Source organism: Melanaphis sacchari, unplaced genomic scaffold (genome assembly GCF_002803265.2).
Source record: "Melanaphis sacchari strain LSU unplaced genomic scaffold, SCAv2.0 Contig13_pilon_pilon, whole genome shotgun sequence".
NCBI lineage: Eukaryota > Metazoa > Arthropoda > Insecta > Hemiptera > Aphididae > Melanaphis > Melanaphis sacchari.
The window spans coordinates 1735743-1757840 of record NW_020270588.1 but is presented as its reverse complement, the minus strand read 5'-3'; the positions used below and the strand labels follow the sequence as shown (position 1 = coordinate 1757840).

Sequence of the window (22098 nt, the reverse complement as noted above, 5' to 3'; positions counted from 1 at the left end):
CGCTTAGTCCTATATATGATATATCTATACCTATTACGAGTATTACGAGTGGTACGAATGACGATAATTAGTGTCTGATGATTGATGAACGTATCATTATATCAATAAATTAATAATCAAAACAATTAAAAATTTAAAGATAAATAAGAAAATCTAAAACTTCATTTTATAATTCATATATCTTGAAAAACACTGTATACATTCGTGTAATACTATATAAATACTGATTATAGCAATTATAGGTACTAGTTTAAAATTGTAAACATTTGTAAATTATAAAAATCAATTACAATAATTTGTACCTAGTGATAAATTTAAAACATTTTATAATTATTCATATCATAAAAAACACAATACCTATTTATTGTAATTATTATAAATACAGTAATTAAATTAATTTGAACACTAGTAAATTGTAATAAAATAAATTATAATAATACTGATCGATTTAATAGTTGATAATTTAATTTTTTTTTTTAACATGTAATGATATGCTTGCACACATCATTGTATATTACATAATCATAAAATTCAAACAAATAAATTAACGGTCAAGTTGTCGCACGCAGATTAAAACCCTATAAACATCCTTTCACCACTGAAGAAAGAAACTACTTATATTATATGGTCACAAAGGGATTGACACATAATTTGTGGCAATGTGCTGCAAAGCGTGTGACCTAGTTTTGTGTGCCACCAGAGATGGTCCAATGAGGGTTTCTGTTGCCTAGGAGAAATCCTATTTCTTTAGAAAACGTGGAGACCTTTGATGGTGCCGCCTGCGACTTTGGCTGGCTTGACCAGGTCGTCTTCTCTCATCGAGTGCATGAACACCAGTTAAGCTAACGAGTGCATGAGCACCAACTAAGCCATCAGTGCAGGCGCACCAGACAAGCGAGCAGGAGTTCTACCCAAAACCACCCCACACGGCATACACACAAGATTCTGTGAGCGACAGCTAGACTTCTTTTTTATAAGTTAAATCAGAGTTGTTTTTCTTATTTAAATTTAAGTTTTTCTTAAGTCATATCGTAATTTGTGTCACTTTATATCTTTCTCTGAGGGATGTACTATACCTAAGTATTCACTGCAGCGAATTATAGGTAAGGTGCAATGTGCATGTCTAAAATACTTCTTGTTAGTACAGGTTCTTTTACTATCTAATTTACGTAACGGTGTGCTTGATTACATTCTCGAATACAAGACCTCGAGAACCCTCCGGAATCGATGTAATGTATATCGTGCAAGACTTATAGTATAATAATAATAATTTTGAATATTTCATAATTCAATAAAAATTAAATGATTAATTTGTAGACAATACAAAGAATATAACTATATTATACAATATTTTTTTAAATAATTATTCCTACTTATGTACTATACTGGCTACTATCTTTTTTTTTTTCATAATAGTTATTATTTATCTCCAATGCGTTCAAAATTGTTAAATTTTAATTATTGCCTGTTGGTGAAATCAATGGTTTAACGTTATAAAATATTATATGTTTCGTTGTAGAATATTTTTTACATTTTTAAACCTATTATATACCTACTACTGTATTATACTATATTAATATTATATTACTATATTAGTAACTAGTATACTTACTTCATCGATAATGATGAAAATTATGTTATTGGTATTTACTATTTACTATTTATTATAAGTATAACATTAATTTATTCTAACAAAAATGTATTCTATCACTTACTTTATTACTTAGTGTATAGTGTACTAGTGTACATAAGAACTAATTTTATAGGTAGGTATATTAAATTAATTATCAACCCATTTTCTAATTTTTTTTTTATTAAAAATGAACTCTTTCTATAACCTTTTTAGTCTTACTTTATTTAAGCCATCAGAGATATGAAATACAATATGCTTACCCATATTTTCTTAATGATGATATTTTCAATAATAAGTTTCTTGTTTTTAAAAGGTTATAATAATTAAATTAAGTTTTTCTTATACATTTTTACTGCATCACTGTAAACTGTAAAGCTATACGTTCCATTTTAAAATTTGTCTTTTTTAAATTATTTGTGCACCTGTCTTAGGAACATTTAACAAAACTTCACCAAGAGGCAAGAGCTTATACCTATATTATCATTTTTTAAACATAATACAATTTTTATAAGTTTTAATAAAACATTTAAGATTAAGTAAAAATTCTTAAAAGTTTAATAAAATGTTTCTAATAAGTTGTTGTTCATTTACCAATTAATAAATATCAAAAATGTATAGTTGTAATGGTTTTTTTTATAAACATACTAAGTTAAAATCTTATCATAATTCGTTTAAATCTAGAAGATGTATACATTATTTCGTAGTTAAAAGTGCAAACAATTTTTAAGATTCGTGCCTAAGATTTGAGAATTTAATACAAAATTTCTCATTATTTTTTTCACCTTAAAAAAAAATTAAAGTTTACTGGAAAATCACATTAGTTTTTACGACTATATAAAGTTGAAATTTTTACAGCATTATAGATATTTATCTGTATTATAACTCCCTAAACAATTTTTGTTTTTTGCTGTAAATCAAAAACGAATAATCGTAGAACTTAAAAAAACTTTCGTAAAGATTTTTTTTTATTCTATAAGCCTGAACCATACACTTTTATAATCAATAACTTAACAATTAACATTATTATAATACTCATATGACCTGTGCAGGATTCCCAATAATAAATGCGCACAATTTAGTGTCAATAATTGTCTGATTAAAATTTATGGATTTACAAATGCGTCATTTAGATATTAGTTATAACCTGACTAATAATATCTCTTTGGCCTACAATCTATATTATAATCAGCTATCCGTCTAACATTTCTGTTTTGGTTTAGTTGAAATATTCTCGATTTTTTATTTTATTTTTTTTTTAATCGATCGAATGTTTGTTTATTTTATGAACTTCGACCATACTTTGACTCTTATATGTAATAGCGAGCTGTTACTCAATAATAAAAATAATCAATTCCCGCCGTGCAGCGCAATCGCAAAGCAACGTCACAGAATACTGTATAACATTATGGCAATAGAGATGTACCTATTCGTTTTCGTGCTTATAATATCATATATTATTTTACAACATTCTACTCGGTTAAATTGACTTCCGTTTGAGAATATTTCCTGCCCATACGCCTGCCGTACAAGGGTCCAGTACGCGTGATATATTTTTATACTCTCCGACTGACGAGTAGAAGTGAATAGAAATAAAAATAAAAATATCAACAAATAAAAACATGGTATAACAATGTAAGATATACACGTAGGTATAACGACTATAACCTTTCTATATACATACGACGGTGGCAGAGGCGCGCCGGCGGTGATTCGAATATACGCGGGAACTGTACGCATTCCATCGGTGGCGGTTGCTGTGGTTGTGGGCGGGCGGGACGTAGAAAATCCGGTGTGTGTTCGTGCGTGCGTGTTTGCTTGCTTGTCACTCGGACCCGTGTGCGCGTGCGCTTTCTCGTCCGGCGGTCGGCGTGTTTGCGAGGTGGCGAGCCCGCGCAATAGTGTGCGTTCGTTGCACGTGTGTGTACATGCGTGCACGTACGTGTGTGTATATGTGTGTGTGTGTGTGTGTGCGTACGTGTGTGTTCACGTATTAGAGTGTGTGAGTGTGTATGCGCGCGGCGCGTGTATGACGGCGGCGACAACGACGACACCACACCGCCCGTAGCGCTCCTACGTAGTTATGTACGTCTTGTGTAAGTACGTTCGCCTTTTCAAACGCCAATAAACGATAAACAAATCCTTGTGAATAATAATAATAATAATAAAAACAATAAGAATATTCAGTGATACAGATTTCGGTGATAATATCGCGCACATTATTATTGTTGTTATTAATTATTTATTATTATTATTTAACAACGTTCGGCCGTACGTAGGAAATAATATCATAATAGTCAATGTTTATCTCCGTCTCGGTTATAGTGCGCGTTTCTGTAATACCGTTTGACGCGGCGTTATAGTAATATACGATCGACTCTTTTCGGTTGCGCACAACGTTTGTTCTGTTCGTAGCGTACCCTTTTCACCGCAGTCGTTGCGCTCGTGGGCACGATTAAAAGTGAAGGACACTTTCTTTACTGGGCCATTTCGACGACCGACTGTATTCGGTGACTGGCGTGTGCGACACGACTATCATTCCGCCGTACATATATGGTGCATTATAATAATAATTATATTGACCGCACGGACGTTCACAGGACACCACGAGAGGTGAAAAAACAAATGTTTAAATGGAAGCATCTTCAATTATCACCCAAGTGTCGCGTGAAGATGAACACCTAAAAAGTTTTGTGCCAGATAAGGGTAAGCTGATTTCTCTTGTTTATATCTTTGGTTTAGCTATATGAAATTGTTATTAGTATTGTTGTTGTCGTCTTTTCAAATTTTAGATTATTACAAGTTTGGTAATTTACCATGTGGACATTTTCTATTTTCTATAGTTTATTTGTTGTTATTGTATTATACATTAATTATAGTTGTTTCTCTATTATGTTACTCGACTTATTACATATTTTATCAAAAAATATGCGACTATTTTTCTTCTTTTTAAAGATATTCAAGTTGGGCGACAGTGTTAGCTTGATTGATTGATTTAATGATTTTTAACGGACCTCTAGAATTTATAAAGCTTCTACTTCATTTTTTAGTTATGCGTTCCCTTTTTATAAACGAAATAATCCTAGAAATCTCTGGCAATCGCTGAGTCAGTCTGTATAGTCACCACTGTCATTCTGTATGTTTTCATATTTGATTAATAATATATCGTCAAGTATAATATTAAATATTAAATGATAATAATTATTTATTTTATTCTTTAATAATTCATATGTGCTGAGATAAGACAATAAATTATGAATATTATTGTTCAACATTTATTGATTGGTAATAGTGTAATACTAATAATAATATATGTTAATTGATTTTATTTAATCATTACCTTCTTTCGTTTACTATTTTTGTACGAGTACAAATTATTTATAATAATTTGTTAATAAATTGTTTTTTCAGTGTTGTAATTCTATTTTTCAAAATTATATGTTCAGTAGGTATCATTAAATTTGAATTGTATGTGCAATAATTTAGTATGAATAACAATTTCATACTATATAGTAATAGATAATATGACATTATATCATATTGTTGTAATGTCACATTAATAGGTTCACAATACATCCAATTATTCATAACTTTATGAGTATCACTAAACTAAATACCTACCTTGTAAAATATTTTTTGGGAGTGGTATCAAAACTTAAAAGAAACTTTCTTGGAGTAACAATAATATCTATTAATACTCTCTAGTGATGTCCATCAAACATTATGTATATATTATTTAGTATTTATTTATAGTCATAAATTTGATTACCTTTACACATTAACTAGATAGGTACCTAATTGCTTGAATTTCTTTGATTAATTATGTAGTTATACTTGCCCATAATTAATTAATTATTTTTAATTAATACTTAAGGGATAAAGATATTTGATTTGCATAAATATTGTTTGTTTTTAGATATTGAAACTTAATTTCAAATTTTAAGTTAAGCACATGTTAAGTAGGTCGTTATCCAGTTAATTAGGTTTCTTATATCATACCTATATATTTTTTTAAATTAAATTGTATTTTTAAATAAAAATAATAAATCAGATTTATTTATCCAAAATAAGTAGGTATAGATATCATTTAAAACTTGTGTTGATTATGTTTTATAAATATTTTATTGTTATACATTTTAAAAGCTTTAATTTTTAATGAATAAATGATTATTACACCAAAAAATTAAAATAAGTTTTCAAAATGAAATTATGTTTAGAGGTTTTAGTTACGTATTTTATAATCAATTAATTTCAAATTAATACCTAACTTCTTATATTTTTCTAAAGGAAACTCACTACATTTAAAACGTTATATAAAATATAAAGGTACACACACAATATATTTATTTCTTTATTATTATTTACATCATATTTTTTTTTTTTTTTGCTGCTAATATTTATTATCTTCTATGATTTCATGAATTAAACTATAATATTTTTGACATTATAAATTTGAATTATGGAGTTTGTATTATAGGTACCAATATTATTATTTTTTATGTTTATTTAATTTGGAATAATTGAATGTTGTTTTGTTTAATATAATATGTGTACTAAGCAATTCTAGCTTTATTCATTATTTCATTTAATCAATATACTATGCATGATTAAATATAATTTTATTTATGGGTGATTAATAAAAATTTTACCATAAAAATAATAACAACAAGTTTTTATGTTATTTTTTAACTAACGTGTAGAATGTGTACCTAAATAATGAAGAAAAAATGTATTTTTACAACTTGTGGTAGAGTTTTAATAATTTATTATTTAAATTTAGTTAACTAATAATACATAATAATATCTATTGAATTAATATTTATGTATCCTTATTTACATTAGCCTATAATAATTTAATGAGTGATATCATAATATATTGTAGTTCAAATCTATATATAAACAGTAGGTATACATAATAAATTGTCAGATCCTTGGTAATTTAGACTTACAAATCTTGTTATTTTAATTTAATTAAATACTAGTCTATTACTTTAATTGTTTAATTGATTGCAATATCAGTTAGACATATGACAAATCAATGCATATTTTGCTTTTTTAAATTAAATTAAATTTTTATACTTAATATTATGTAGGTATTTGGCAATTGTATTTCTTTAAAATATTTTGATGATCCAAATTCATTTAAAAATAAGTTTAAATTATAATTCAGCATTGATTTATAATGTACATATACCTATTAAAATTATGTATGACCTAATTTATTAAACTCTATGTATACCTAATACAATATTGTGTGTTAAGAAATATTCAGTTTTACTTGAATTTAATTTAATTATTGTTTTCTAACAATCTTTGTTTGAATACTGTACTAGTGTACTACTAATGAACAATTATACAATCTGACCTTCTAGGTATGGAAAAATGTCTATTAGGTAGTAAATTTAAAAACAATTATTTTAATAACCTTAACAATTTGTACTATGTATTAACGTTTGGTGGTTTATTTTTATAAAATATATAGGTACATATAATATAAGTATAATTAATTGATAATTAGTTATTTTATGTTATCTATTAATTATTATTATTTTTTTTTTTTTATCAAGAATATTTGTTATCTTTAGTATACTCAAGATTTATAACTAAAGTTAAAATTTAAATAAAAAGTCAATAAAATTTTCAAGTCCTCACTTATCGTTATTTAGAAGGAATATTTTTATCATGTATATATTTGTACATATACTTATAAATTTATTTATTATTTTATTTTTTAGCTGATCATGTTCGGTTGAAAAATGAACGAGGTCTATGGCGAACATTACTTTGCTGTTTTGGGAAATCAAGAACAAGACCAAATTCTAGTTTTGCCCCAAGCAGTAATGTACGTGGAGTAAATACTAAGTCTGATAGAAGTTTTACTCCTCCTCATAGCCCTGATCTTTCACAGTCATCATACTTACTTCCTGCAATAAGACATCAAGACATGCATAAAAAATGTATGGTTATTGATCTTGATGAAACGCTTGTCCATAGTTCTTTTAAGGTATGTAGAAAATGTATTATATAAATATTAAACTAATAAAACATGAAAAACTTTTACAATATTAATTTAATATATTAACTATTATAAACTTATTTATTTGTTTAAACTTTAATAGGCAATTAATAATGCAGATTTCGTAGTACCTGTTGAAATAGATGGTACAGTTCATCAAGTCTATGTTTTAAAGAGACCGCATGTGGATGAATTTCTTCAACGTATGGGTGAACTCTATGAGTGTGTATTATTTACTGCAAGTCTTGCCAAGGTATATTTATTATTTAGTTATTAATATAATTACTGATTTAAAACAAGTCTTTATGTTATATTATGTCTAATCGAAATATTTTATTACAATTTTAATGAATGTAGTTAATCCTTAGTATGTTAAATATACCATTTAATTGTTCTTAGATTCTGACCGGAACAATTAATGTATTAATGTTTTATGTTTAGTTGGAATATATTCTAGTCAATCTATTAACTTCATTAGGCACCAATGCATAATATAGCTTAACAGTTAACTAAGGAATAATATTTTTATAATAATTTTGTCTATTTTTTTAGTATGCTGATCCAGTTGCCGATTTACTAGATAAATGGGGTGTATTTAGAGCACGTTTATTCCGTGAATCATGTGTATTTTATAGAGGAAATTATGTGAAAGACTTAAATAAATTGGGTCGTGCATTACATAAAGTTGTGATCATTGATAATTCACCTGCATCATACATTTTTCATCCAGATAATGCTGTAAGTTTATCTATTTATGTAACATAATATTTTATTTAAAATAATATTAACTTAATATTTGATTTCCTAAATTATTTTTTTTAGGTTCCTGTTAATTCATGGTTTGATGATATGACTGATAAAGAACTGTTGCATTTAATTCCATTTTTTGAAAAACTTAGTAAAATGGAAAATGTTTACCCAGTTATTTGCAACATTAATCATATGGCAAATGCTGCAGCTGCAGCTATTGCAGTACAATCTCAACACATCAGTAGCGACAATGTTTTATAGCATCAATTTTTAAGTACAATTTATTTGTGCCAATGGTAATTATTCAAATCTACCATGTTAAGCAAAATTAATAATAATCATAATGTAACAACCGTACTAGATACAAAGATAAAATTATAATATTTACCTAATTTAGGTAACATAATTTAGAACTGTTTTTATTATTATTTTTTTTTTTTTTTATCTTTAAACTTCTCTAAAATACTTTTTTAGCCGTTTAATTCTGTTTTTTTTAAACATAAACATAAACTGAAAACTTTTAAAGATATATTACCTATCTATATCATACAATTAAAATTTATTCATTACGATTTTTTAGAATATAACTTAATAACACTTAATGTTTAATATAGGTTAACTACATTTAAAAAAAAATATTTATGTCAAAGTACTTATTATCCTGGCATAATATGTATTTACAGTGGACTAATCAAGGACAAAACAATTTAATTTAATTAAACTGTCTAAACTATTTTTTTATTATTATTTTTTTAATGTGTATTAATGCACTTCTGTTGAATATGTTTATATAAACATATCAAATCATACTGGTCTAATCTTGAAGTTCAAGTTATGGATGAAATATTAAAACTTATTCACATCAATTTTTTTATTTTTTATGTTTCTCTGTCCATTTTTATGATAAGTATTTTAATATAGAATTTAGTAACAAATATCTATGCCTTTGTCAATAATTGATTATTTATATTTGATTATAATGGAATTATTATTATTATTATTATTATTATTATTATTATTATGTGATTTATACAAATTAAAAGTAAATTATTGACACCCCTATTGCATAGATTCACGAATTTAATACTATATTATACATTAAAAATATTTTTTAACTAAAATCAAACATTCTTTTTATTAATTTTGTGTTTTCATGAAAAAAAAAAAAAAATCAATTTTTAATTAATAGGTAATTATAAGCTCTCAAGAGAACACAATCAGAAATCTACAAATATGTGTATTTAAATAGTGTCATATTATGACTGCATTTTAAATTATTTTAAATAATTGTAAAAATATTGTATAGAAAATAAGTATGCAATACCATGGAGTGAATTATATTTATAAAAATATTGTATTCATTATCATTTATACACTTTTTTTACTCTATGTAATTTGTAAACAGATGGAAATATTTTATAATTTTTATAAAAGTCCATACCATATTATTCTATATTTTAATATATATATATATATATATATATATATTTTATTTTATAAGCAGTATTCAATTATTTTATAAAAATAATATATTATATATATTGTATAAATACACACACACATATATATATATATATGATAAATTATGCATTTATCAAAATTGACTGGTTACAAAATTTGTTTTGTTGTTCATTCATTATTATTGTGTACTCTTGAGATAATTAAAATAATAAATGTTATTATTACTCTTAATTAATGTTTTATTTAAAAATGTTCAGTGGCTTATACAGGGAGAAGTGTGCTTTTAATCTTTTACAAAAATCCAAAAATTTCAATAACAATTAAATTATTAAAGTATATTTATTTACACAAGTTCTTATAACACTAATAAAATTGAAGAAAATATTAAATTAAAATAAATTAAGCACAGAATTAATTAAAATGAAATTCTTTTTAACACTTCTAATTAATCCTGTGTATGCTACAAATAATGTTAAGAACACCAATGTTGTACTATTACCTTTTGTGATTGTCTTTCAAAATATTTTGGCGCATGTGTTTTTATTATTATTATTAAATAATTTTATTTTGTTTTCTTTTAAAATTATATTTATTTTAAACATTTTATCACAAACAAAATTAGAATTAACATTAATCTAATATCTATATATTTATTTTTTGTTATTCTACTAATTACAGTTGAATATTTTACAATCTGTATAAGTTTTGTTATACAATCTCTAAACATTGTTCATGCTCATCAGTTTAATTTAGTTTATTTTACATATTATTTCAAATAATTGAATCTCTCATTTATTTTTAATTTTTGGTTATTTCATACAATTTTGTTTCTTTTTATGAAATACATTTAGTTATCCAATAAATGAAGTATCAATGTAAAATATTAGCATGTATATTAATAAACTTGATTGTCACTTATTATACATACTTCACACTTTTAAAAAGTACTGAAACTTTAAAATATACACATATATATTATTATTTAGCTCTATGATTTATTAACAAAGTCTAATTTGTACATGAATAAAATTATAACTGTACTTTTTATTTCCAATAATATATGTGTATAATAAATATGAGATTGCCATACACGCATGTTTTTTCTTTGTCTTACAAACATAATACATGATAACAAATATTGGGTTCTGTAATGCTGTTAGTGTGTTGTAACATTAGAGCAAATTAAACCATTATAAACTTTTTTTATTAAATATACTATATAGGGAAAATTGTCGACCTTACCTGTTTATATTTTAATTTTGAAGTATCTGCATTTAATGTCGTTATATTAAAGTTAGCAACACAAAATTTATGTTGCTAAATAAAATTTTGTTGTTTTATGTGTGTCGTACTAAGACAACATACAATTAACCCAAAAACAAAAAATAACTATTGCAAAAACTGTTTATAATAACATTTAAAAGACATAAAAACTCAAACTTTGTACTTTTTAGATAATTCAGTAAATACAAAATATATAATTTTAATGATTTGTATATGGAAAATTAACAGTATAAAGTATGTACTCTTTGATCAAGTGACTGTACTAAAATTGGACTTCTTTGATATAATACAGTTTTTATTGACTTATTTAAATAACAACCAATTTTTAGCAATGAATTCTTAGTTTTTTAATGTATGTCTGATAAGTGATAATTTTAAATGTTACTATATACAACTTTTTTCATTTTTTAGAGTAATTATTTTTTATTTTTGACTGAAATATCATGAATTTACTAACACATAGAAGAAAAAATTACTTTAATTAGGTACCGTTGTCTATTACTGAATGTCATTCAAATGTAAACAATATAGACAAGTTTTTACAGTAGGAATTTTAAATGATCATTAGATATGTTAATGTTATTCAGTAAACTTTTTGTTTAAAGCCAGAGGTAGATGAACAGATCTTTCAGATCTATGTCCAAGTCAAGTAACCCGTAATATTGCTTAGTAAATACTAATAGCCTTTATGTTGTATGTTAATGTAATTCACAAATTTCTTACATACTATTTTGTGACAAAAATAAAATAAATTAATATTTTGAGAATTTGCCAATATTCTAATATACAGTTTCAAGACTTAAAATATATTTTACCTTGATATACTTATAATGAAAACAAAAACTAAATTTTCTGTTAAACATAAGATATTTGAGTATGCATTTTGTGACAATTAAAATTAAAAGCAGTATGTATCATGAACTGTTTAATCAATACGATAAAGATAAAAAGTGCTAATTATTTTTAATATGCAAATTTAATTGTAAAATCTTATGAATACATAATTTTAAAAATTTAACTAACTATTTGTTATGACATATCCTGATACATCTCCATTATTCTTTATTAGTATAAAAGTACTAAAAATTAATAATTGATAAGTAATTTTTGTAGAATTCGCATAGATTTTTTATTTGTTTTGTGAGGTCGAGAGTATATAAATTTTTAATTTTTATACATCTATGTATCATAAAAATCAATCAATAATTGTATTCTATGTCATTGTATAGTATGAATACAGATATATTTATATATATATACACAATACTATATAGCTAATTAGCATAACATTTGGAAATCAACCGTGTTTAGTCGCGTGTTGTTCAATGTTTACATTACTTATTGTTATCATTTCTTATCATTATAAAAATAATACAAATTAAAATGCTTGTAATTTAATATATTTTATTATCATAAGACATAAATGTATTAAATATACATTAAAATTGTTAATTACGTGTGACAAATGTACATAACCTGGGACGGACTGGGCCACTGTGGGTAGGTACTGTGCATTCGCACAGTGAGCTGGTGTCATGTTATATCCATCGGTCCGATACAAAATAACCTTACGTGTAAACATCGTATAAAAAATATTTTTATAGACAGATATTTTTAGTAAATACTTTATTATACACAAGTTTAATTCCCTGCGTATTACGTAATATGTTAGTATATGTATTATATATATATATATTGCTATGCAATCAGTGGTCAACTGCCACCGGAGAATGGTCGATATTTTTACTAAATAATTTAGTACTTATATTATATTTAAGTATTTGAATTTAGCCACAAATCCACAAATATATTATTAAATATTAATATTTAATATAGGTAGATTATGTGTGCCTTTATAAAATAACAATATGATAGTAAATTTAAAGTTTAAACTGATAAAGTGATAAACAAAAACATTGACTACCACCATATGGCTATTAACTATTATAGTATTCTGTAGATATAAAATACTTATAAATTTGTTAAAAAATGGAATCATATTATTATTCTATGTAACACAACTTGTTGCACTTAAGTCGATGATGTTTTAAATTTTGTTTTAAATAATTTATACAAAAAAAAAAAAAAAAAAAAACAATGGTTGGAAGATAATATTTCATTTATATATGAGGTATCTATAAAGCACAATACTTATATTACATTGGAACCTTTATTTGACAAAATTGAAGTTACTTTGAAAAAAATTTTTAATATTATTATTTAAATCATATTTTTTTCCATTAAAAAAATTGATTTTTAGTGCATGAAATGTGTGCAAAAAATAATATATAATATTATTAAATAAAAAAATGCATTTAAATTATGAATTGATTTAATTCTTTGAAATTGAAGAAATTCCAGATAGCTTGCTGAAGAGCTTTTGTACCATTTTTGTTCTTACAACAAAAGGGATTGCAGTAATTTAAATAATTAAGGATATCATTTAGCTCTTATTTTGGCTTACTATCTATGACAATAGTGTTAAATGCAGCTATAACTATGTGTTTAGACTAGAGAAAGGAGATTAATCTGTGTCCTCTTCATTATCTATTGGATATTAAGCAACATCTTCATACACTTTTAAAAATTCATGTTATGTATGTTTATAATAATTATACCTTTTGTTTTGCAAACTGGTAACAGTTGATTTTTTTTAATAGTAATCATTTTTTATATATAACATTAATAATAATAATCTAAGGCAATAAAATTTAACGAGGTATGATTGACAAGTGTGTACTTTATAAACTTGTAACAATATAAAAGATTTTTATAAGTGGTAAAAAATAACAAAATAAATTTGTTAAGTAAAAATAGTATTAAATGAAATTTTATAGTTGTAAAATTTTCATTACATAGATTTAAGTTAAATAAAAGTTTTTTTAAATACAGATTTTCTGTATAAATAATAGTATTGATAATCCAGTTAGGCATTTGGCATATTATTACCTAATCTATATTATTGAATTGTTGTTTTAATAATGTATTTGAATCTTTTGATAATATATATTCCAACAAAAATGTATAAATTTATCATCAACAATTATTTCTATCTGCATTATTCTTCAATTAAATCAAGTGTAATGATAATAAATAATTTCTATTTTTTATGTGGTTACTGTTTTTTTATTTTTAGTAATCTTGTAGTACTATATGATAATTTATCAAAACTACAGTATTTATATTTCTATAAACCTTTTAATGTATATCAATTTATAATAGTGTGAAGTCTCAGATTGAACTTAATACTGTGAGGATAATTTAAATAAATTTAGATTTTTGGAATAATAAGCATGGTGAAAATTTATAATTGATGATTAATAATTGTATACTGTATACAAATAAAAATTATTAGCATTGAAACAGGTAGTTTTGTTTTTACTATTCTATCTTCATGATACTCAACTAATTTATTGTAATTATAAAAATAGAATATGGGTCAAAGGACCTAAAAGTTTACTTGATGAGATTATCTTTTTCCCAATGGAATATTACTTAATTGTCCTGATACAAATACAATTCATGATTATAAAGTAATTAATATTTATCTTAATTTTATATAATATATAATTAATTTAAGTAATTAAAATTATTTATATATTATATTAATGTATGTTTTGTTATTAAATAATGTTTTTTAAATTATTTTTATTACTAATAATACGTAAAAATTGCATACTTGATTATGAATTAATAAATAAATAATAATAATAATAATGATTAACAAAAGCTCTAAATTATACTACTAACATAAGTAATATTATGATTCAATTCTTAGTTTATTTTATTAAATTATACTGAAATTATAATTTTTATATGTTGTATATTGTATAATATTATAATTAGCTAAATCAAACAAATTATTTAAGATTGTATAATCACTTGGAAATAAGAATAAAAGATCAATTAAAATAACATATTAATCAATATAAAAGTGAAACAAATTTGTAATTAAATTCAAATAAATTGTACTGTGTAGGAATTAAAAATATGAATACATAACTAAAAAAAACTTACAACTGAGAAAAAATTGAACTTTCACAGTAATAAAAAATGAAATTGCATAACAAAAAAAATTAAACATATTTTTACTGTATACATTTTCACTATAATAAAACTTAATTGTATTTATTTAATCAAATATTATTTTGAATATTTATATTTATTCATAACTATCTACTTTCATATCGTTTAATCCTAGCTCTTCATTCTGTTCATCAGTTCTATCAAACCGAGTGATTTTAAGTTTTGGATCCAAATCTGGAGGTGTTAAGCTCTGAAAATAATTAAAAATTATTAACACTATTCTGTTAAATATTAAATGATTAAAAAACTTGGCAAGATTTTCAAGTTTATTAATTTTACTTATAATATAATTTGGTAATTAAATAATAATTTTAAAATCCACAAACTATATTCTATTCAGAATTAAAGTGAATCACTTTCATATCAAATGCAAACTGAGCTAGTAAACTCTATTAGCCTGCTAGGTAAAAGCCAAATGTTAAAACATTGACTATTAATCGACACTCATTGATATTTTAAGAGTAAGATTGCACCATCGCTAAGACATGGTTAGTTTTTATTGGCTGAATAATTCACTCTAACCCTAAACTATAATAGTATCATTTACTATAGAAAAAGTAAACCTTTTGATATTTTTATCCTTTGTATGTATATTTAATAAAATACATAAAAAGAAAGTTTCATAAAACTATTTAAAAATATTATTATAAATAATAATAATAAATTATATAAAAAGGCATTAATGGTATAATAAGGAACAAAGTATGGATTTAATACAATTGTTAATAGTTATATATTATTTAGTTAAAAATAGTTACCTGGACATAACTATTTCCAGCTGGATCAGTGAGTATAATATCTACTGGCATTTTACAAGTTTTTATGTTATTTAATTTTTCTAAAAAAATCTTTGTTTTGGCAACAACGCCTTCAGATTGACTGTCGCCAGAATAAAATGCTGTAGCAGTATCTTTCAATTGTTCATATAATGATGTTATGAGACCTTCAATAGTAGTAAATCGACCACTTAGTGAAAGTGCACCAGCTTCAAAATCCAATTGTGGAATACTAAGACAACATGTTTCGGACTGAAAAATAGCATTATTTTAATATATGTATATAAAAAATTTGAGATATTAATATGTACATATTATTAAAATATATCTGTTATTATGTACATAGAATACTTAAAAAAATTAATATTTATGAGGATAAATATTATTTAATAAACTTTGTTGAGTTTTTACTGACAAAATTAATAATTAATTACCTTCAATATATCTCTGTTTAAATCTTCTGGAGACGATACTTCAACAGTAATTTTTATACCTTGCTTTTCAACTCCACCACCTGGTTTAACCTCGTTAGTACGATAACCACATTCTTCGCATGTAGTAGCCATGATTACTACTTGTTTGAAGTATGGAATATCTATAAATATCCACAAAGTCAAATAATTAGAATAATTTTTGTCATATCGATTGCTGTACAATCAAATAAATACCTGTCACTTTCATATTAGTTTCACAAATTGATTGACAATTTGGACACGGGTTACTAAATTGAACGATTTCATCACACGTATTATTAACAGATGATTCATTAAAAGTGCCTAATGGTTTGATAATTGACTCTGCGTTGTTTTCTGCTGCTAATCCTATCATTTCATCTTGGGCACTGTCACGAGTAAACATTTCTGTTTGCATTCTAGGATCAACTAAAGGTGCAACAGGATTTGAAACAAATATATTGCCAGTTGCATCTTCAAAAACCTACAATAATTAATTCACAGTTAATTTAAAATAATATTAATAATAAAAATAATTACCATCATTGGAATGGGTTTGGTTAGATTTTTGATACCAATCAGTCCATTAATTACAACTTCCATCTTTGACGCTAATTCAGGGTGTGTTAGATCAATAACTTTTTTTTGTTCACTTAAATTTGTAATCGTCTTAGTAAGTATACCTTCAACAGTAGTTACTTGTGACCGTTGTGACATTGGTGGTATTTCAAAGTCTAAATCTAACACTTGTATACTTGTGTAGTCTGTTGTTATAACATATCTATCCAAATCTTCCTTGTTTTCAATCTTTAAAGACATTCGAACACCTTGTGGCTTAATTTCGATTGCTGGGTCCAACTGGTTATTTTTAAAATGACAGTGTGGACAATCAAACGATGATATCACCAGTTCTTTGTAGAATGGAATGCGTGTCAACAAGAGTCGTGTGGTGCCCTAATTTAAAAAAATTATAAATTAGATAATATAAAGTGGAGTAATTAGTAAATTGAATTCTATAATATCCTTATCTAAACCTAAGTTAAATTTTTATAAGATAATTTTATGAATAGTAAAAAAAAAAAAAAAAATGAGACCTTAGTAAATTATTAATCAAAATTTCTATATAACAAATTTGTAAATAAATATTTTTTGTTTACAAAGTAGTTATTTATAATTTAAATATAAATATTGCTTAAAATGTATGCTTATAATCAAGTATAACATGAAACCTAATTAGAGGAATTCTCTGATATACTACAAGATTTGGTTTAAATGGACAACGAACAAATAAATATTTAAAAAGAAATTATATATTTTATTTATAAACTAAATTGTTAATACCAAAAGAATAATGTTTACCTTAGGTACAGCATTAATAAATATTTATAATGTAATTTTATTTTGTCTAAGATTTTTATAATAACGTTAACATTACTACTTACAGTGTTTTTTTATTGAAATTATGTGGATGAATATTATTACAACTATGGATATTTTGAGATATATATTTCCAAAGTAATGAGACATTTTTTATTATTTTTTTTTAAAGAGAACAAAAATGGTAATAGAAATAATGAAAAAGTACCAAATTTAATAACATCAATTAAATTGAAATAATTGTAAGTACCAATTAATTTTAAATTATTTCATTTTTATCACAATTATTGATATAAATTTTCAGTAAATTTTAAAAATAAGGTGGCAACTTCAAATGGCTGATTTGACCCCTACTAAATTTTCACTAGACTATAGACCAGGGTTGACATTACAAATTGGAGGGCTCCATACAAAATAATTTAAATTGAAATAATAAATAATAAATAATACATACAATTATTGTTTAATATATGTTTTTTACTTCTTAGTTCAAAAAATATAAATAAATGTATATAATAATATATATTTTAGAAGAATTAGAAGAACACATGCGAGATACTGAGATCCTAAAATAATATTATCGGTATGACGACATTCAATATAGTCTAATTATACACTTTGGTTCATCCTACAACTGATAAAATGAAAATACCCATAATTATTTATAATAAATGTTACATAATTTAAAAAGTTTTAACATGTCATTATGTTAATAACCAGTATTAATATAAATATAGTAAATTGGCACTGTTCACTAAGATATTACTAAACTATTATTTCAACTATAGTTTGTAAGACATAATATTATTATTAATAATGTTATCTTTTCTAAATTATAAAATTTAATCACTAATAATTTGTTTTTTTGGAGTGAGCTTGGCTTCTGCGGGGTCCTATACAAGTGTACCAGTTGCCTACGCTTGTACTGACCCTGTAATTAAACTGTAGAGTATACACTGTATATTATACTATGTCATACTTTTAGTATTGAATGACCATTAAAAGTGTTAGTGCCATGATACCACTTAATAAAAATAAAAACAATAATATACTTAATTAAAAAAATAATTTATATAAATAAATAACTAAAAATATTCATTAGAGTTCATGTTTTTTGTTACAATATTTTTTTTTTTTTTTTACTTAATTTAGTAATCTAGGAAAAATACTATTGATATGATTTTTATGGGTAAAATCTTGGCACTTTTCTATGGTCATTACAAATCGGAATGAGCAAACAACAAAATTATCAATTATTGATAGCAAAAGTTGTCGCGAGAGACCAGATAATCAATGAAAATATTAAATATTATTATTAGCAAATAATTTGTTACCAAATTGGACAAATAATTGTATAAACGATAAGATTCATCAATTAAGTAAACATCTAATTAATTTAAAAAATATAAAAATAATATTGTTTTATTACTAGAAATATTAAGTAAAATACAAAACATTATTACAAATTATTAAGGTTTAATTCTAGGAAAATTTTCTGATCCTAAACACCTAGATGCTAGTTTCAAAACTGATTCAGTCCTGACTCAACAGGGAAGTATGACAACCCTACTTTTATTTAACTATTGTAATCAAAAATTACACTAGCTACAATACTTGAATAAATTGAACAAATACACGAAACACGAACAATATGTGCAAATGAATATTTATTTAAAATGTACAAAGCCGAATAAATCGAGTAGTATACTCACATTATTTCCACAATTTAAACACAAACTCTCGATTACATTTACTTCCAACTGATCAACGTCCAATTCTGGGAATATATCGGCGGTTTCAGCACTTTTACTGTTAGCCATATCTGTATTAAACGAATCACGATCTATACAATACAATGAACAAGTTAAAAGATAATTTCCAAATCGAATGCGGCAGCCGAAAAACGTGATTTGATGGAGAGTGGAGACTACTAATTAATATAGGTAATATAGAATACGGATTACAGAGTGCCGGAAAGTGAAGACAACACAAATTGATAGAGAATTCAGTCGTGTTTGATACGTACCCGTGATAGTATTCAAAAAGTTAGGTTATAGTATTATCTACTATAGATAATAACCATGGATTGTCTAAATGGCGGGAAAATATTATCATCTAATGTAGATAAAGTTACAAAACTTGTTCTGTGGTAAAGCTAATTTGTTAATTATTAGATATTCAGATGGCTAGCTAAATTAGATTCATGCCAAACATTCATTTCTATTAGCAGTTTAACATCAACACGGCTAGGCATTATCATAAACATGATCAAGGTATTATATAATAATATGTATCTATTACTATCTGTAATGCCCCATCGACCAACACTATTATTTATTTCATGGTATTTTAAAAAATGCTTTATAACTTAATTGTTGATATTAAAGTATTATCAAACTCAGAAAACATTCCGAACACGACATTAATACATGATTCCAAAGATGTAATTTCAACTTTTTTTGAGGTTCGTAAAAACTTGGCTTATTAAACAAATTTTTAACAGACCAATATATATCATATTATACTAGAGACTAGAGTCTAGAATTCAAACAAAAGTAATTTGTTAATATATGGGTTAGTTACGTAATATATTAGGTACGTTTAAATAATATAAATTGTATTGTGTACAATGATTATTTAATAATATATACATAATAAGATAATCAATTATTTGTATGAATATTAAATATTTTATATTCAGATTTCCTACTCGTATTAAATGTGATAGATAGAATTCGCACTTTGAGCAGAATGGAATTAGTCTTAAGTTTGATAGGGCTGTCTTAGCGATACCACTTGACCTAATTTATTTTTAGAGGGCCTGAATCGATATGGAAATAAATGAATGTTAATAAGACTTAAATAATTCTCTAATAACATCTGCATGTTACTTGAAATAATAATATATTAGTTTGATTATATTAATTTATAATGAAAATAAATTAGTAGGTATACGTATATTGTATAAAAAAGTCTAGGTATATTTATATTTTACACATTAATAATTATTTCACAGTACATGTAAGTGTGTGAATTTTTGGTATCCACCGAGCACTTATATTACCTACCTTTAATTCTGAATCGATTTTTCCTTTTTGTTTTTATATTTTGGAAAATGGAATATTTTAATTTTGTTCCTGTAGAATTACTGTAGTTTAGTGCAGTACGCGTCCTTACAGTACTTACATTTGGAGTAATTCAAATATATACGATTTATACAAATAAAATGCATAATAGTTATATTTTATTATTTTTTTTTTTTTTTGTAATACACGAATTTAAAATTTATATAAATAAATTAGAATAAAACATGCGATTGAGTACAAAATTGATAAAAATATTATTCAAAGAGCTTGATGTATTACAAAATCTTAAATAATATGTTCTTATTGAAATTAAAATACATAATCACAATTTTTACATACTAAAAGGAGTAAACCTACAATATACACGCTGCCACATTGACATGATAAATGTGTGCATAATGATCTTATAAGAAAAATGTTAAAAATAATTTTAGAGCTACATTAGATTTAAATTATTAATAAAGTATACAAGTTAAGAGTCTTCAAATAAGTTTTGTTTCGAAGTCCCATTTTTATAAATTAGGTCCTCTATACTCGATTAAAATAAGTTTAAATATTTTAAAAATTCCATTATGTATAAAAAAAAATATATAGGTACGTATTTTCGAAAAGTTTCAATTCCATACAATTAATATTTCTTGATGTTTTGACGAATTTCGATAAAATTTAAACCTCAGATGCTAAAAAATAAATTAAAACAATGTAATTATTATAAATAAAATATGTTATATGACTATTTATTTTCCATATTTATTAACTCCTGCAAGAGAAATCTATTTGGAACCATTAAATAAAATTTCAGTATTTATAATTTTACCCAGAGTCCAAAATATCATCTAATGCTAAGAAAAAAATTTTTGTATAAATTAAAATATATACCTATGCACAATTTTTAAAACAAAACTTTCTTTGCACTTATGTGCACCTCTAATAATAATTGAATGCATATAAAAATGTGTTTTTTTAATTTTTTTTTTTTTGTATACTATGTATTTTTTAAAAATAATTTTACAGTTAAGCTTTATATAGGAACATACATCAAATAAATAATAATTATAGGTTTTTATATTATAAGTAACACTTATTACATACCAATAATATATGGCTTACTTTAACTTTATATAGACGTGATAAATTTTTTTGCTTTTCTACCGCCTTAGATGTTTATGTCCTTGAATTT

General features: G+C 24.3%; 2 protein-coding genes across 3 annotated transcripts; one reads left to right on the top strand and one right to left on the bottom strand.

Annotated features, from left to right (window-relative positions):
* The first annotated feature begins 3634 nt into the window (after positions 1 to 3634).
* Positions 3635 to 8779, top strand: LOC112591589 (carboxy-terminal domain RNA polymerase II polypeptide A small phosphatase 1). The gene is made up of 5 exons (XM_025335430.1): positions 3635 to 4336; positions 7366 to 7634; positions 7750 to 7899; positions 8199 to 8384; positions 8469 to 8779. The coding sequence occupies exons 1-5, from the start codon at positions 4264 to 4266 to the stop codon at positions 8655 to 8657; spliced, it is 867 nt and encodes a 288-aa protein (XP_025191215.1). The 5' UTR covers positions 3635 to 4263; the 3' UTR covers positions 8658 to 8779.
* A 6459-nt stretch (positions 8780 to 15238) lies between these two features.
* On the bottom strand, positions 15239 to 19825 carry LOC112591596 (zinc finger protein ZPR1). 2 transcript variants are annotated; one of them, XM_025335453.1, is made up of 7 exons: positions 19545 to 19825; positions 17139 to 17409; positions 16996 to 17066; positions 16672 to 16939; positions 16438 to 16598; positions 15986 to 16255; positions 15239 to 15417 (listed from the first exon to the last, which is right to left on the bottom strand). In XM_025335453.1, the coding sequence occupies exons 1-7, from the start codon at positions 19650 to 19652 to the stop codon at positions 15304 to 15306; spliced, it is 1263 nt and encodes a 420-aa protein (XP_025191238.1). In that variant the 5' UTR covers positions 19653 to 19825; the 3' UTR covers positions 15239 to 15303. The 2 variants fall into 2 exon arrangements, with proteins under 2 accessions (XP_025191238.1, XP_025191237.1); XM_025335452.1 differs by having other exon boundaries at positions 16996 to 17409.
* Positions 19826 to 22098: the final 2273 nt, after the last annotated feature.

Bases quoted from the DNA above. Each gene is read 5' to 3' on its own strand.
- LOC112591589 (XM_025335430.1), top strand. From the start codon at position 4,264: ATGGAAGCATCTTCAATTATCACCCAAGTGTCGCGTGAAGATGAACAC. The intron at 7,635-7,749 runs GTATGTAGAAAA...AAACTTTAATAG, and splicing joins TTGTCCATAGTTCTTTTAAG to GCAATTAATAATGCAGATTT. The intron at 8,385-8,468 runs GTAAGTTTATCT...TATTTTTTTTAG, and splicing joins TTTTTCATCCAGATAATGCT to GTTCCTGTTAATTCATGGTT.
- LOC112591596 (XM_025335452.1), bottom strand. From the start codon at position 19,652: ATGGCTAACAGTAAAAGTGCTGAAACCGCCGATATATTCCCAGAATTG. The intron at 17,410-19,544 runs GTGAGTATACTA...TTTTTAAATTAG, and splicing joins GTTTAAATTGTGGAAATAAT to GGCACCACACGACTCTTGTT. The intron at 16,599-16,671 runs GTATTTATTTGA...GGATATTTATAG, and splicing joins AACTAATATGAAAGTGACAG to ATATTCCATACTTCAAACAA.